Here is a 16,293-nt window from a genome sequence, read left to right on the forward strand (position 1 = left end):
AAAAAGAAGAGTGATGATAATGTGAATGCTTATATGATAGTCAGCTGTCTTGTAGGGATATTGCGAAGTTAGCAATATATATGTGCGTACATATGTATGTGATCTATCTGAATGCGTATATTTTATTAAAATTTAAATAAAAAATAAAAAGTGAATGTACGGCATATCCGTAACGCGTGTACGCACATATATATTGCTAACTTCGCAATATCCCTACAAGACAGCTGACTATCATATAAGCATTCACATTATCATCATCACTATTCTCATCCAACTACACATTTTTGTTCTAGCCATGGGAAAGTTCTGATAGTTTCCCCTTGTCGGTGTGATATTCTATCTCTCTTTTACCAATAGCAATTGCTTATAACTGAAAAATATATCTGCGCTACTCTAAAGGCATACTGAACTCCTCATTGTTGTCATCACAAACTGATCAGCACAAATGGCCTAAACTCCTCATTGTTGTCATCACAAACTTATCAGCACAAATGGCCTAAACTCTTCATTGTTGTCATCATAAACTCATCAGCACAAATGGCCTAAACTCCTCATTGTTGTCGTCACAAACTCATCAGCACAAATGGCCTAAACTCCTCATTGTTGTCATCACAAACTCATCAGCACAAACGAAATTACATTTATATTATTATATTCATTTATTGTTTACAAACTAAGTATTTTAAAATTTTATATTACATATTTACATATTTAAATTTATTCCAATAACATATATTTTTTTTCATTCCTTGTTTACAAACTAAGAATTTTCAAATTTTATATTACATATTTGCAGCTTTAAAGATTTAAAGTTTTTCTATTAATATATTTTTTTTGTTTACATCTATTGTGGCTTAAACTAACATACTTTCTAATAGCGCCTTGTATATCTTCTTTCGTTTTTTCTGAAAAGAGGTCTAATAAATGAAATAATTGTTAGCAACTCGTAGGCACTCTTCTTTTTGCTATGTACTTACCAAATATAAGTTCCACCGCCTTAAGTGTAAGAAGTGGAATCTTTCCTGCTGTAAAGCTTAAAGCTGTACATGGCGTCATCTGTGAATAGATTTTTTTAAATGCTGCATATAATTTTCAAATTTATAAGCAGAAAAACTATCTAAAGAACCATACTGTTTTACGCAATCTGGCAAGTGCAGCAAATTGTGTACTTTAAAGCTTATTAAATAGTCGCCATATAAATCCCCAAACAACTTTACAGATTCTTTCAAAATTTAATTTGCGACATTCAATTCTACCTTATAAGACTTTTCACAAGAAAGAAGTCGAAATCCAGCATGCAATAAAGTAAAATGGTAGTACAAATCGTCTGATATGCAATCTTTTAAAACAAATATTCCCGTATATAATAAAAATTGTATAAATTCCGTAGACTTCCAATTGCCTATTTCATCAAGATTCCTGGATATTCTGCAAAACTCCGAAGGAACAAAAATTGAGAGATAATCCAATTTCGCATTCATTTTTGTACATTGCCCCTTTTAATAAGCAATTGGAGTATTTTCTTCACTATACCTACATCTACCAAATGCATTGGATCCAAGGGAAATTGTGAAACCATATCGATATTTACACAAACTTGAATGTTGCCTATACTCTAAACTATGATAACCTACATCTAATCTATTTTTAAAAGAGTCATCTGTTCTTAGTTGGCCTACTGTTTTAGAAAAGCTAACTCTTCTTTGGCTATACTGATTTTCGCATATGCACTTTGGACAACTATTTCTGCCGGTATGCGATTTAACGCTCGTTACAAAAGCACGAGCTGGAGAGTCGCAGGTGAAAACCCTAATTTCAAATTGTTTTAATGTTTCATTAGGGCCTACCTTCAATCCATTCTCTCTTAAAAATATTATTTCTCACAAAATTGCTTCAAAAATTCATCAATATTATGGGGTTTACCCATGCCTGAAAAGCATCCAATGATGAAAGGGTCCTCTTTAGGAAAACCTACAACAGAACCTAAAATTGGCCATAATGTCCGATTCCAACTTTTAAATACTTTCAGACCATCAATTCCAACGTCTATATAAACCTTATCTACATCTTTCAAATATTCAAAATTATTTGATTTAAAAAAAAAACTGAATTCCCAAAAAAAGTAACTCACCTCCTGCTATTGTTACAATATCTACTGTTTCTCGACTGGTACCTAAAAGAGTTTTAGCGGATAAAGGTATTCCTTCAACCCCAACCTTCTTCAATGTTTGCAGTAAGTCAGTCAATGCACTTCTGTTGTTGCAACTTAAATTTTGATTGTAGACAAATTTATTTCGTGTATGATCTAAAAAAAGAAAATTTTTGTTAGTTAGTATTTAACTACTTAAGTTTATGTTAGTAATTTACAATACCTTATTTAAAGTTCACGTTATATTTTCATTGATGACAACTTGCCGCTTTTATTCAATGTATAATCTTCTGAAAAAAAAAAGAAAATTTTTATTATTTCTATATTATTATTTCATTATTATTATTATTTTTATATTTATTATTTTTACTTTTTATGAAAATATTATTTTATCGCAATTTTCACTATTTTGAACAAAATGTCACAATTTGTTCAGAGCAGCCACAAAACTGCAACTTCACACTTTGTTCTTGTTTTTGTTGTAGCAGCATAAGCATTCTCCATACATATACGGAGAATACTGCTGAAGTGGCAGTCCATGGCCGGATATAAATCCGGTAACGTAAAACGTTAAAAATGCTTATTTTACCAAAATGTTTATGAAACCACGATAAAATCACATTTGGTTAGAATTTGAATACGCATACCTGATTTACACTCGATTTATTCACAATCCACTTTTCACTGCGGCAATATTTTAAATAATATCCTAATAAGCACAACCGCCTTCCACGAGGAAAATTTTTACAATTATGGATAACTAGATGCGCTTTTTGTTAGAAAGCGCGCCTAGAAATTCCTTTCAATACTTCTTAGTATTGCCAATTCCTGGGAACAACTAATAGTCGGAATGGCGTGCTGCCAGAAATAGAGCACAAAAAATAATTGACGAAAACAGTTGGTTTTTACGTTAAAGGAAAAATTTCCCGATTTAAATGTAATACATATAATTAATTGTTTAAAAATATTATATAATATGTTTTTTGGGTAATGATATAATTTTTATGAGACCACTGTCAAATTCAATCACACTTTCCTGAATACATTTTGAATACATGTAATTCTATTGAAAACTGAGTGTTGGTTTTTGTATGTAAATATGTATGTGTTTTTAATTTTTTGCTTATTTATGTATTTTATACTGAGTGTGCTTATTTTTTTATACTTATATGTATCTACATCAATGAAAATAAGTAAACTGTAAATTCCCAATTTTTGCTTTAAAAATACCCAATCAATATTTCTCCCGTTGTGGTATTACTGACGAATAGTATAAAAAAGGAGCATTTCAACAGCGCCTTCACGAGAAAAAAAGTCTCACATTTAGTTATCTCTTTTGCTCATTCGACAATATTTTTCAATTTGTCAATGCGCATGTATTAGAGACTAATAAAATATTTGTCAATGTGTTGGAATTTTTGGCGAAAGTACTCAGCACTGTCTTGTAGGGATATAATTGTTCCGAATTTGGCAAATGGTGATATTTTTGCTGTGGCGAGTGCGTGTCGGTACTTTGTACATATGTATGTATGCGGCCTTATATGTACGTGCATATGTTTGGATTAGGGATAGGTAAATTTTGTCGAAGGGAATAGTATATGCTTTTTTGTATGCGTGGTTGTTTTTCTACGTTCACATAAGAGTGATATTTGGTATACACGTACATATGTACATACATACATACATATCTATTTATAAGGACAAAAATGTGAAAATTATTAAATTTATTTAAATATGAACCAAAAGAACTTGGAGTTAAGAGACTGCTAACACCGGATTTACACTCGCAGACATCTGGAAGGGAGACACCTAAAATTTTCTTTTGATGTTTCATTCGCGGTCACACGGGCAAAAATGTTTTCCGCAACATTCGTTGGCATCTTTTCAAATTTCTCTCATTTGTCTAGCCGTTATTTTTTTTAATTTTATATTGCGTAGAAATATATTAGTTTATTGCGAGTAAATATGGATTACAAACAAAAATGTGAACTAATTAAAAGCATATGGCAATGCATTGGGGAGGCTGCGGAATTAGACTCCGATGATAAAGAAGAAATACTTTTAGGTAAGTATCTACATGCTTGTAAAATGTGCACATTAAATTGTTAAATTATACTCCAATGATATATGTATAGAACCTCGATGTTCTATATTTCGTTTATTCAAATCAAAGTAATTATAACAGACAAATATTTTGTTGTGTACTCGCGTGAGTTTTTACATCGAATGAATAGGCAGTTGCAATTCAATTTTCTTCAGCGAACTTAGATACGGTTCCTAATAATTAGCCGTTTCAATGTTGCCACCTCCTGTTATACTTGTAGTTAGGGTACTCACTACATATGTATATATAATTGGCGCGTACACCCTTTTTGGGTGTTTGGCCGAGCTCCTCCTCCTATTTGTGGTGTGCGCCTTGATGTTGTTCCACAAATGGAGGGATGTTGTTCCAATTAGGATTAGCAAATTTGGGCGAGAAACCTTCATCCTTGCCTATCAAGATGTCCAAGCGGCAATGGATAAAGGAATGGCGAAAGACCAAATGCGATCAGGATAGCAGGATAGTTCCCGAGGTGTGCAGTGTTTTGTTTAACACATTAAAATAGTCATATTTAAAGATATGCATACATTTTAGAATATCTATACTAATATTATAAAGAGGAAAACTTTGTTTGTTTGTTTGTTACGAATAGGCTCAAAAACTACTGGACCGATTTTAAAAATTCTTTCACCATTCGAAAGCTACATTATCCACGAGTAACATGGATTATATTTTATTTTCTAAATAGGGCTCGAGATATAGGTCAAAACGTGGACCCGGGTAACCTTCGGACGTGTATGTACAATATGGGTATCAAATGAAAGCTGTTGGTGAATGCTTTAGTACAGAGTATTTTTCATGCCGCTCCGTGACTGGGGTCTCGAGATATAGGTCAAAACGTGGACCCGGGTAACCTTTGGTTGTGTATGTACAATATGGGTATCAAATGAAAGCTGTTGATAAGTGCTTTAATACGGGCTAATTTTCATACCTAATGATGACTAGGGTCTGGAAATATATGCCAAAACGTGGACCCGCCGTGTCTTTGCACCGAATTAAACCAAACTTACCCACATTGTTAAGGAGGTATTGAAGATGGTTTCCGTATAGTTTGGATACTTATTGGTAGATAGGGTCTCGAGATATAGGTCAAAACGTGGACCCGAGTAACCTTCGGATGTGTATGTACAATATGGGTATCAAATGGAAGCTGTTGGTGAATGCTTTAGTTCAGAGTATTTTTCATGCCGCTCCGTGACTAGGGTCTTGAGATAGAGACCAAAACGTGGACCCTAGAATGTCTTTGTACAATATGGATATCAAATTGAAGCTGTTGGTGAATGCTTTAGTACGGAGTATTTTTCATGCCGCTCCGTGACTGGGGTCTCGAGATATAGGTCAAAACGTGGACCCGGGTAACCTTTGGTTGTGTATGTACAATATGGGTATCAAATGAAAGCTGTTGATAAGTGCTTTAATACGGGGTAATTTTCATACCTATTGATGACTAGGGTCTGGAAATATATGCCAAAACGTGGACCCGCCGTGTCTTTGCACCGAATTAAACAAAACTTACACACATTGTTAAGTAGGTATTGAAGAATGATTTCCGTATTGTTTGGATACCTATTGGTAGATAGGGTCTCGAGATATAGGTCAAAACGTGGACCCGGGTAACCTTCGGACGTGTATCTACACTTCTACACTAATATTATAAAGAGGAAAACTTTGTTTGTTTGGTTGTAATGAATAGGCTCAAAAACTACTGGGCCGATTTTAAAAATTCTTTCACAATTCGAAAGCTACATTATCCACGAGTAACACAGACTATATTTTATTTTGGAAAAAATAGGGTTCCGTAAGATATTTGAATTTTTTGGATACAAACTGGAAAAAATCAACCAAAGAAGTTTCTTATTTTGCGTACGCTGCCTAAACTACAAAAGACAGAACCATAAAACGTTATAATTAATAGTAGATCTTATAAATATCTACAAAAAAGTCCGTGACACACTATACCTATCTATGTCGAGTGAGGCACAAGAACCACATTTTTATTTAAAAATCTTGAATTTTTTTTGGACTACATTTAAACGCGTTTATTTTACTCATGCTATTAATACTTATCAAAAGAAATTATTTCATCAATAAGTACAGTTTATGTTGATAATATTTGGTCTTTGAATGATTAAAATTGGACGTTTGGTTTTGAAGTTGTGGTGAAATTAAAATATTACGATTTCTGCTGCACGGCCCATTGCGAAGTGGGCGTCACCAAGGCCAGTGGTGCGCGTGCGGGAGAGGGGTGTTTAGATCTATGAGTAAGGTACCCGCGCGGCTCAGACGCGAGATCGGCTCCCTACGCAGCGGTCGAGCGCGAAGTCTAATAATTTTCATGAGATTTTTTTTAGATTTTGTTCTTAAAACTACACCTACGCAAAAGTTCTTCTCAGAGCTAAACAACAGTCCTTCTCATAGCTATACAATAGTTATTTTCAGGGCTAACAAACAGTTCTTTTCAGGGCTAACCAACAGTTCTTTTCAGGGCTAAACAACAGTTTTTTTCAGAGCTAGAATATTACACGCTATATCCATTTTCTTAAACATTTGAAAATGCCTAAGAGAACCAGGTCTCAACTTTCTAAACATAGTTCTCAAGCACGAGCAGCAAAAATACGTCGTATAGGAGAATCTTCACCTGAACATTCACAACGCCTTGCTGAACAAAATCAGAGAAACTCTCAGGTACGCCTACGAGAGTCGAGTGTCGAGGCCGGCTCCCTATGCAGCGGTCGTGCGCGAAGTCTAATAATTTTCATGAGATTTTTTTTAGATTTTGTTCTTAAAACTACACCTACGCAAAAGTTCTTCTCAGAACACTCGGCACTCGCACAGTGAACAGTTGTCTACACGCGATAAACCCACCGGTAATTGCCCGCACAACGATAATTGTTTTTCCCACAATAGAAATTACGCGGAACAAGCACGCGCAATTATAGCGTTCCTCGCTACCCGCACAACGATAATTGTTTTTCCCACGCAACACGTGTTACACCGAACGGTTCCGCGCAATTATACCGGCGCCCACTTAACGGGAAGAATCCGCCGACAATTACACGCGCAGTTTAACAATAGTCTTTCGCACACTCAGTTACGCCGATCAGGCACGCACAATTATAGCGATCTTCGCTACCCGCACAACGACAATTGTTTTTCCCACACAACACGTGTTACAGCGAACACGTGCGCGCAATTTTAGCGGCGCCAACTTAGCGGGAAGAACCCGACAGCAATTACACGCACAGCACTACGCAGCGGTCGTGCGCGAAGTCTAATAATTTTCATGAGATTTTTTTTAGATTTTGTTCTTAAAACTACACCTACGCAAATGTTCTTCTCAGAGCACTCGGCACTCGCGCAGTGAACAGTTGTCTACACACGATAAACTATACAATAGTTATTTTCAGGGCTAACAAACAGTTCTTTTCAGGGCTAACCAACAGTTCTTTTCAGGGCTAAACAACAGTTTTTTTCAGAGCTAGAATATTACACGCTATATCCATTTTCTTAAACATTTGAAAATGCCTAGGGGAGCCAGGTCTCAACTTTCTAAACATAGTTCTCGAGCACGAGCAGCAAAAATACGTCGTATAGGAGAATCTTCACCTGAACGTTCACAACGCCTTGCTGAACAAAATCAGAGAACCTCTGAGTTACGTGCACGAGAGTCGAGGCTGGAGCGTTCCCAACGTCTTCATGAACAAAATGTAAGGACCTCTGAGTTACGTGCACGAGAGTCGAGGCTGGAGCGTTCCCAACGTCTTCATGAACAAAATATACGGACCTCTCAGTTGCGCGAAAGAGAGTCGAGTGTCGAGCGTTTGCAGCGACTTAGAGCTCAAGCAGAGAGGCAGCAGTTGTCCACAAATAGAGTGCGCAATCGAATTTTAGCTAACAGGAACAGACTGGCTTTCAGATATGATCCGCAGCTTGATTATTCACAACAAGCGTCCGTCCAAATCGGAGTCATGAATAAGATCTGCTCTAACTGCTCTGCCAAGAAATGGGAGGACGAACCTAATGGTATGTGTTGTGCTTCAGGTAAAGTGTGTCTTCCTAACCTTCAGGAGCCGCCACAACCAATAAAAAATCTTTTAACTAATAACCATCCATTATCTGGTCATTTTTTAACAAACATACGTAAATACAATAGTATTTTTCAAATGACTTCGTTTGGCGCAAAAGAAATCAGGGAAGGAAATTTTATGCCCACTTTTAAAATTGAAGGACAGGTGTATCATCTCATTGGTAGCCTTTTACCATCATCAGGCCAAAACCCACAGTTCCTGCAAATATATTTTATTTCGGATGCAGACCAGTTATCATTGCGATCAAGCATCGCACCAACCTTAAAAATGGATTTAATTCGCGAATTACAGACCACTTTGAATAATCATAACGTGTATTTACGAAGTTTTAAACAAAACTTAGAACTTAACTCATTACATAATTTAAAGCTAATTATTCATTCTGATCGCACTCCACAGACAGCACACAGAGGCAGATACAATGCTCCTACTGTAAACGAGGTAGCCGTTCTCTTGGTCGATGAAGACAAAGGTCCGACAAAGGTTTCTGAGCTACATCGGTCCTATGATCCACTACAGTATCCTGTAATGTTTGTGACAGGTGAAGACGGTTATTATTTGACTATTCCTCAGCAGGGTTCTGCGCGTAATAAAACTGTGTCGTGTATGCAATTTTATGCATTTAGATTAATGTTTAGAACTAACTCTTTTAATCCGTTACATTATTACAGAGACTTATTTAGTCAATATTGTGTTGACATGATGGCGAAAATGATATCGGAAAGATTAAATTATATTTCGCGGAATCAACAAAGACTGAGGGCTGATGACTACATCCATCTCAGAGATGCCTTAAATCAAGACGCAAATGTTGACCCATCAAATATCGGTCAACATGTCATATTGCCATCATCATTTACGGGTTCTCCACGTTTCATGCACGAGAAAACGCAGGACGCGATGACGTACGTCCGAAATTATGGTAGACCTGACTTATTTGTCACTTTTACATGCAACCCCGAATGGCCTGAAATTAAAGCAGAGCTGCTACCAGGACAACGGTCTTTCGACCGTCATGACATAATTTCACGTGTGTTTCATTTAAAAATGAAGAAATTCATCAAATTATTTGTCAAAGAACAGATATTCGGTAAAGTAAAATGTTATATGGCAAGTGTAGAGTGGCAGAAGCGCGGTTTACCTCATTGTCATTTGCTGTTCTGGCTAGAAACTAAAATACAACCAGATGAGATCGACAGTGTCATAGTTGCGGAGCTACCCGATCAACAAATTGATCCGGTACTACACGACATTATAACTAAAAATATGGTACATGGACCCTGCGGAGAACATAATTTAGCTGCACCATGCATGAAGAACGGTGTCTGCACAAAAAAATACCCTCGGCGTTTCATTAACGACACCCAGACCGGAGAGGATGGGTATCCAGTTTATCGTAGGCGCGATACAGAAAATGGCGGCCGGAGCACTACGTTACAACTCAGGGGCAACATGGTGACGATAGATAATAGGTGGATTGTTCCATACTCCCCGCTACTATGTAAGACTTTTAATGCTCATATAAACGTGGAGTATTGCCACACTGTCCAAGCGATTAAATATATATGTAAATATATAAATAAAGGTTCGGATCAGGCAACTTTTAGCCTTAGAAACCCACACGATGAGGTCGAAAACTATTTAAATGGAAGGTACATAAGCACATCTGAAGCTGTCTGGCGCTTATTTGAATTTCCTATTCACGAGCGGCATCCTACTGTAGTGCATTTGGCCGTTCATCTAGAGAACGGTCAAAGGGTGTATTTTACACCAGGGACAGCTCATCGAATTGTCCAAAACCCACGCAATACCACATTACTGGCATTTTTTTCTCTCTGTAATGAAGATGAATTTGCGAAAACGCTTCTGTATCATGAAGTCCCGCAATACTATACATGGGCAAATAATAAATTCACTAGAAGGAGGCGTGGTGAAGATGTAGTTGGACATCCGGGGATAAAAAAAGATGCCGCTTTAGGTAGAGTCTACGGGATACATCCATCCCAATCAGAGTGTTTTTATCTTAGGATTCTACTGCACCACGTACGCGGTCCGACCTCATTTGCATACCTTAAAACTGTAAATGGTATTGTCAAAGAGACGTATCAAGCAGCATGCCGTGACCGAGGTTTACTTGAAAACGATGACCATTGGGGAAATACTTTAAGCGAAGCTTCGTTGTCACAGTGTCCAAAAAAACTAAGGGAGTTGTTTGTAGTCATACTTTTATTTTGTCAACCATCGGAACCATTGAAGTTATGGGATACTTTCAAAGATCAGTTCTGTGAAGATATTAGATATCGGATCAGACAACAGAATCAGGATAACACTTTACCCTTCACTGAAGTTTATAATGAAGGATTAATTGAAATTGAAAACAAACTTATAAAATTAAACGACAAAAATTTAAGTGATTTTGGATTACCTTCTCCCGTTCGTACCCAGAATAATACTATTGACACAATGGTACAACAGTATAACAGAAATGATCTAACAGCGTTTGTTAATGACAATGTGCCCAAATTAGTACCGGATCAAAGACATGCTTATGATACTATTGTGGACAGCGTGATCAATAACATGGGGAGATTATTTTTTTTTGGACGCACCAGGAGGCACTGGAAAGACTTTTCTCGCAAATTTGATACTTGCTAAGATACGGCAATCAGGGAAGATAGCGATTGCAGTTGCTTCGTCAGGAATTGCTGCAACTCTCTTGAACGAAGGAAAAACTGCTCACTCTACGTTTAAACTCCCGCTATCCGTATCTTTAGATCAACGGTCTACATGCTCTATTCGGAAAAATGGGTCTCTTGGTAAGTTGCTGCAAGACGCGTCGTTGGTAATATGGGATGAATGCACCATGAGTCATAGAGCTCATGTGGAGACCGTGGACCGTACTTTAAGAGACCTCCGAAGCTCTGCTAATGTCATGGGTGGTATCACTTTTGTATTTGCTGGAGATTTCCGACAAACGCTTCCAGTCGTCAACAGAGGTACGCGAGCAGATATTATGAAAGCATGTTTAAAATCATCTCACCTTTGGACATCTGTACAACATTTGAATTTGCGCACCAATATGAGAGCTCATCTACATGGAAATATGCATAGCAACTTTCCACAACAGCTTCTGAAACTTGGAGAAGGAATTTTTCCATCTTTAAATTTGGGCACCGATTATGCGGTTACTTTGGATGAGTCTCTAGGCCAAATAGTCCATAATTTAGATAGTCTGATAGATGCTATATATCCTGACATCGAAAACTTAGATCAAAATGATTTTCGTTGGCTGTGTGGTAGAGCAATAGTTTCTCCCAGGAATGAAACAGTCAACGAAATAAACAATTTAATTATGCAGAAAGTACCGGGTGAAGTTAAGTGCTATAAATCCATAGACACCGTCACTAACATCGAGGACGCAGTGCACTACCCCCAGGAATTTTTAAATTCCCTGAACCCCGCTGGGCTACCACCTCATGAACTATCGTTAAAAGTTGGCACGCCGATAATGCTTCTCAGAAATTTGAGCCCCCCCAACATGTGCAATGGTACGAGACTTCTTATCAAGGAGCTAAAAGATAATTTAATAGTAGCGAAGATTATCACCGGCCCTGCAGCTGGTGAATTAGCTCATATACCAAGAATACCCATGATCCCTACTGATTTGCCAATACCTTTCAAAAGGCTCCAATTTCCAGTAAAAATTTCTTTCGCACTAACGATAAACAAATCACAAGGCCAAACATTCAAATTAGTAGGAATTGATTTACGAAAAGAATGTTTTACGCATGGGCAACTTTACGTTGCCCTATCACGGGTCGGGGCTCCCGACCATCAGTATATTTTGTTAGCTGAAAATAATTTAACGTCAAATGTTGTTTATAGAGAAGCTCTACAATAATTTAGTTATGTATCCTAAAACAACAGGTTGCACTGCGGCACTGCAGGCAGAAGTGAACACTTTTGCCGGGAGCAAGACTTAGTTAGCACTTTGCGGGCGGTCCTTTAGTTAGTTCTAATAGAGATATATTTAGTATCGGCTGTGCACCCGTGCGAAGACGGGGCGGGTCGCTAGTAATAAATATTTCGGAATTAATAACAAGTTTTTTCGTAGTTTCCGAGCAGCAAATCCGAATGGGAGGCTATAGCAACCGAATTTGCGGTTAAGTGGCAATTCCCTAATTGCATTGGCGCATGAGATGGAAAGCATATAACTTTCCGTCCCTCACTCGCTGACGGAGCTTTTTACTATAATTACAAAGGCACTAACTGCATCATTTTATTAGCCCTGATGGATGCTAATTGTAAATTTATTTTCGTTGACGTGGGTTGCAACGGTCGCAGTAATGATGCTGGAGTTTTTCTACAAAGCAAGTTAAGTACTGTTCTTCAAGAAAGCAAAAGCAGCTTTAATTGGAAACAATCGAAGCGTTCCGTATGTTGTAGCTGGAGACGATGCATTTCCTCTGCAGGTGCATTTAATGAAGCCATATCCTTACTACACGCAATGTCAAGAAAAACAAGTTTTCAATCGAAGACTCTCCCGGGTAAGGCATGTAGTGGAACATGCATTTGGAATTTTTTCGAACCGATTTTGCATTTTTCTTGCTCCTAAAAATCTATATGTGGTCACTGTAGAGGAAATCGTATTAAGGTGCTGTACTTTACATAATTATCTGATTGAAAATGGCGAAACATACACTGATGGTAGCGGAAATGTAGAAACTGTAAACAATAACTGCCCAACTGGTTCGAATATATTATATAATCCAAGAAAAGGTGAAGCGGTGACTGTTCGTCAAGAGTTTCTTAAATATTTCAATGAAGAAGGCAAACTGGATTATTTAAATAATAAATAATTTGTTTAATTTTTATTAACGTAAATGTACAGGGCCCGCCATCTATCGTTACGGATTTGAACTAGGTATTATTTGAAGAATGGTAACACTTAGCTGTCACCTGATTTGACAGAAAATTAGTTTTGTTCTTTCGCTGAACGAAAATGGTTGTCTATACGCTGGGAAATATTGCGACATTACTTTGAAAATCATGGTAATGTTGCAGAATGTGTACGAAAATTACGTACGGCAATGGGAAGAAGAAAAGCACCGAATGAAGCATATGTGCATTACTTTGGGAAAAAAGTAAGAGAAACTGGGTTGCTTATTGACAAACCAACGCGTGACCGACCAAAAACCGTGCGTACACCCGAAAATAAACCAGCAACAATTGGTGAACTGAAGACCAACATACGCGATGTCATAGCTGAAATACAGCCACATACAATCGAAAATGTGTTGAAAAATTGGACCGATCGTATGGGATGGTGCATGGCTAGCCGAGGCAGTCATATGAATTAAGTTGTGTTCCATCATTAACCGGAAGGATTGTACTTCAAAATAAAAAAAACAGTTTGGAAAAATATTAAGTAGTTTATTTTTTATAGCATTTTTAGTTCCGTAAAGTTATATGGCGGACCCTATATATATGTAAAGGGTGGTTAAGTTCAAGGGCCGGTGTTGATTTTGAATAAAATACATTTTGTTTTTTGGAAATTATTGTCATTTCTCCTTATTATGATAATATTGGTATAGCTCAATTACGTATGGAACAAAATATCGGCCAAATGGCCGCCGCGGCCTCGACGGCACATCTCCATCCGATGGTCCAAATTTTCGATGACGCTGAAGCATAATTGAGGTTCTATGCCGTTAATGTGCGGAATTATCTCATCCTTTAGCTCTTGAATTGTTGCTGTCTTATCGACGTACATCTTCTCTTTCAAATAACCCCAAAGAAAGAAGTCCAACGGTGTCGTTGACGTTTAGGTGTGGTTCACATTCAACATCGACCCTTGAAATTTAACCACCCTTTATATAAACTTTTGTATTTGAATAAATAAAATTAAATTATATATACTTCATGTATAAATACTTAACTTCAAATACATGGAAATTATGACTTAAAACACAGTCTCATATTTTTTAGATCCTTTGGTTTTTGAATTTCTTCGACTTAACTTAAATATTATAGGAATTATGGCTTGAAACACAGTCTTATATTTCCTAGGCACTTTGGTTTTCAGATTTCTTCGACTTAACTTAATATTATAGGACTATTATAGGAATTATGGCTTTAAACACAGTTTGTTTGTTTGTTTGTTAACAGTAATACAAGCCCCGCCAGTGTAGGGCATATCATTGGTCATCTGCGTCTAGCTCATCTAAAGGAAGGCCCAGGAAACATGCTGTTTCGACGGGTTGGGTCCAGAGGGAGAGGGGTGTTAGATGAGTCGGTTTTAGAGGGCATGTGAAAAGGTGGTTAGTGTCGCGAGGGGTGCCTTCACATGCCGGACATATGTTTGGTATGTCGGGGTCGATTCTGGATAAGTAGGAGTTTAACCTGCTACAGTATCCAGAACGTAATTGTGCCAGTGTTACACGTGTCTCATGAGGAAGCTGGTGCTCTTCGTCTGCTGATTGCGGCATTCACAGGATGATAGCTTAAGAAAGTGGTGACGGTCTCCCGGTGAATGTCGTTTACTGACTGTCTAAAGATTGTCACCCCACACCCCTTTTCACATGCCCCATCAAACACACTCATCTAACACCTCTTTCCCTCTGGACCCAACCCGTCGAAACAGCTAGTTTCCTGGGCCTACCGTAAAATAAGCTAGACGAAGACGACCGGTGAATTCACTACACTGACAGGGCAAAGGTACTGCTACAACAACATCATGGAATTGGTGGCTTTACACGCAGTATCACTTTTTTTGGCGCTTAAGTATCTAGAAACGGCAAAAAGTGGAAGTCAACATAAACATGTCTCATAGGTTTTTTAAATTACTAGCAAAAATCATCCTGGTAAAGCACTCCATCCATGGACAGCTGCAGTAAGTCCTTGTCTGATGATGATGATGTTGTTAATGACGCAAGAGTGCCATGATTGGATTCATCAACATATCTTTTTATTACCGACTGTGTTTCCCAAGCAGCGCTCTGTTGTTCGTCATGGTCTATTTCCTCCATTTGATTGGCAACCAAAGCTCCCAACCAAGCGGATTTTCGGGAGTTTTTCTTTTTTTGAATCATTGTCTTAAATAAAGAGAATTCCCGTTGCATTTGTCCAAACTGGTTACGTTTATATAAAAAAAAACCAAATTATATAATATATATTTTTTATTAATCGTAATGTTATGTACCTTTTTTCGTATTTTCGATGGTTCATCGTTAACGCTCGAGCTATTGCTTTCTGTACTCATAAAGTTGCTATTTTCTGTATTCGTATAAGTTGAGCTACTCGAAGAAGAAGAAGGCATCTGAAAAAAAAAACTGTGTCCTATGTTAATTATTCTTTCATATCAGTTATATAGTATACGTCTTACGATACCACAATTTATATTTTCTTAAAATTTGTAACATATTGCATTTTAATATTACCTCAGTATTGTATTGGCGCTGTCTGGTTGCTACATGGCCTTCTAGAAACGAGAGCTGATCAAAACACCAAAGCTTTGTTTCGTATACATCATTTACACCGCTTCCACTTTTCTTGGGGTTTTTTAATAAACGAAGCTCCCTCATATATTGACGACGGAGGTTTTTCCATTTTTTTTATGTCGTCTTGTGTGATCCCAACCATTTCTGTTTCCATTTTTTTTTTGTATTTCCGCAAATGGTTTTTTCGCTCGGTTCATATACTCACTTGATTTAATGCTGTACAAACAAGCATTTTCTTGAATATACATTATTAATTTTTCAATGTTTCTTCGATCCCACTTGTATTCCATTTTCAAAATTGGTTGATTACAGTAATTTTTCACACAAAAGAAGAAAACGAATGAAGCAACTGTCATAGATGATAAGATGTGAAACTTCTTCATTTTGAGAGAGAGCGCGCCCATGAGGACGTTTAAAAACTTGGCAGCACTCACACATTATGGGATTTTGAACAGC

At 37.3% G+C, this 16,293-nt stretch overlaps 1 protein-coding gene and 1 pseudogene across 1 annotated transcript; both read right to left on the reverse strand.

Annotated features, from left to right (window-relative positions):
- Positions 1-754: 754 nt before the first annotated feature.
- On the reverse strand, positions 755-11,388 carry LOC129250554 (uncharacterized; annotated as a pseudogene).
- A 2,005-nt stretch (positions 11,389-13,393) lies between these two features.
- Positions 13,394-16,026, reverse strand: LOC129249885 (uncharacterized). The gene is made up of 4 exons (XM_054889558.1): positions 15,778-16,026; positions 15,540-15,656; positions 15,185-15,468; positions 13,394-15,125 (listed from the first exon to the last, which is right to left on the reverse strand). Coding segments are annotated over exons 1-4 (546 nt in total). The 5' UTR covers positions 15,922-16,026; the 3' UTR covers positions 13,394-15,124.
- Between the last annotated feature and the right edge of the window lie 267 nt (positions 16,027-16,293).

Source organism: Anastrepha obliqua, chromosome 6 (assembly GCF_027943255.1).
Source record: "Anastrepha obliqua isolate idAnaObli1 chromosome 6, idAnaObli1_1.0, whole genome shotgun sequence".
Lineage (NCBI taxonomy): Eukaryota > Metazoa > Arthropoda > Insecta > Diptera > Tephritidae > Anastrepha > Anastrepha obliqua.

What these genes read in the sequence shown, in the direction of transcription:
- LOC129249885 (XM_054889558.1), bottom strand. Translation starts at nt 15,921, where the DNA reads ATGAGGGAGCTTCGTTTATTAAAAAACCCCAAGAAAAGTGGAAGCGGT. An exon ending in AGCGCCAATACAATACTGAG is followed by an intron (nt 15,657 to 15,777) that starts GTAATATTAAAA and finishes TTTTTTTTTCAG; the next exon opens with ATGCCTTCTTCTTCTTCGAG. An exon ending in CATCGAAAATACGAAAAAAG is followed by an intron (nt 15,469 to 15,539) that starts GTACATAACATT and finishes AAACGTAACCAG; the next exon opens with TTTGGACAAATGCAACGGGA.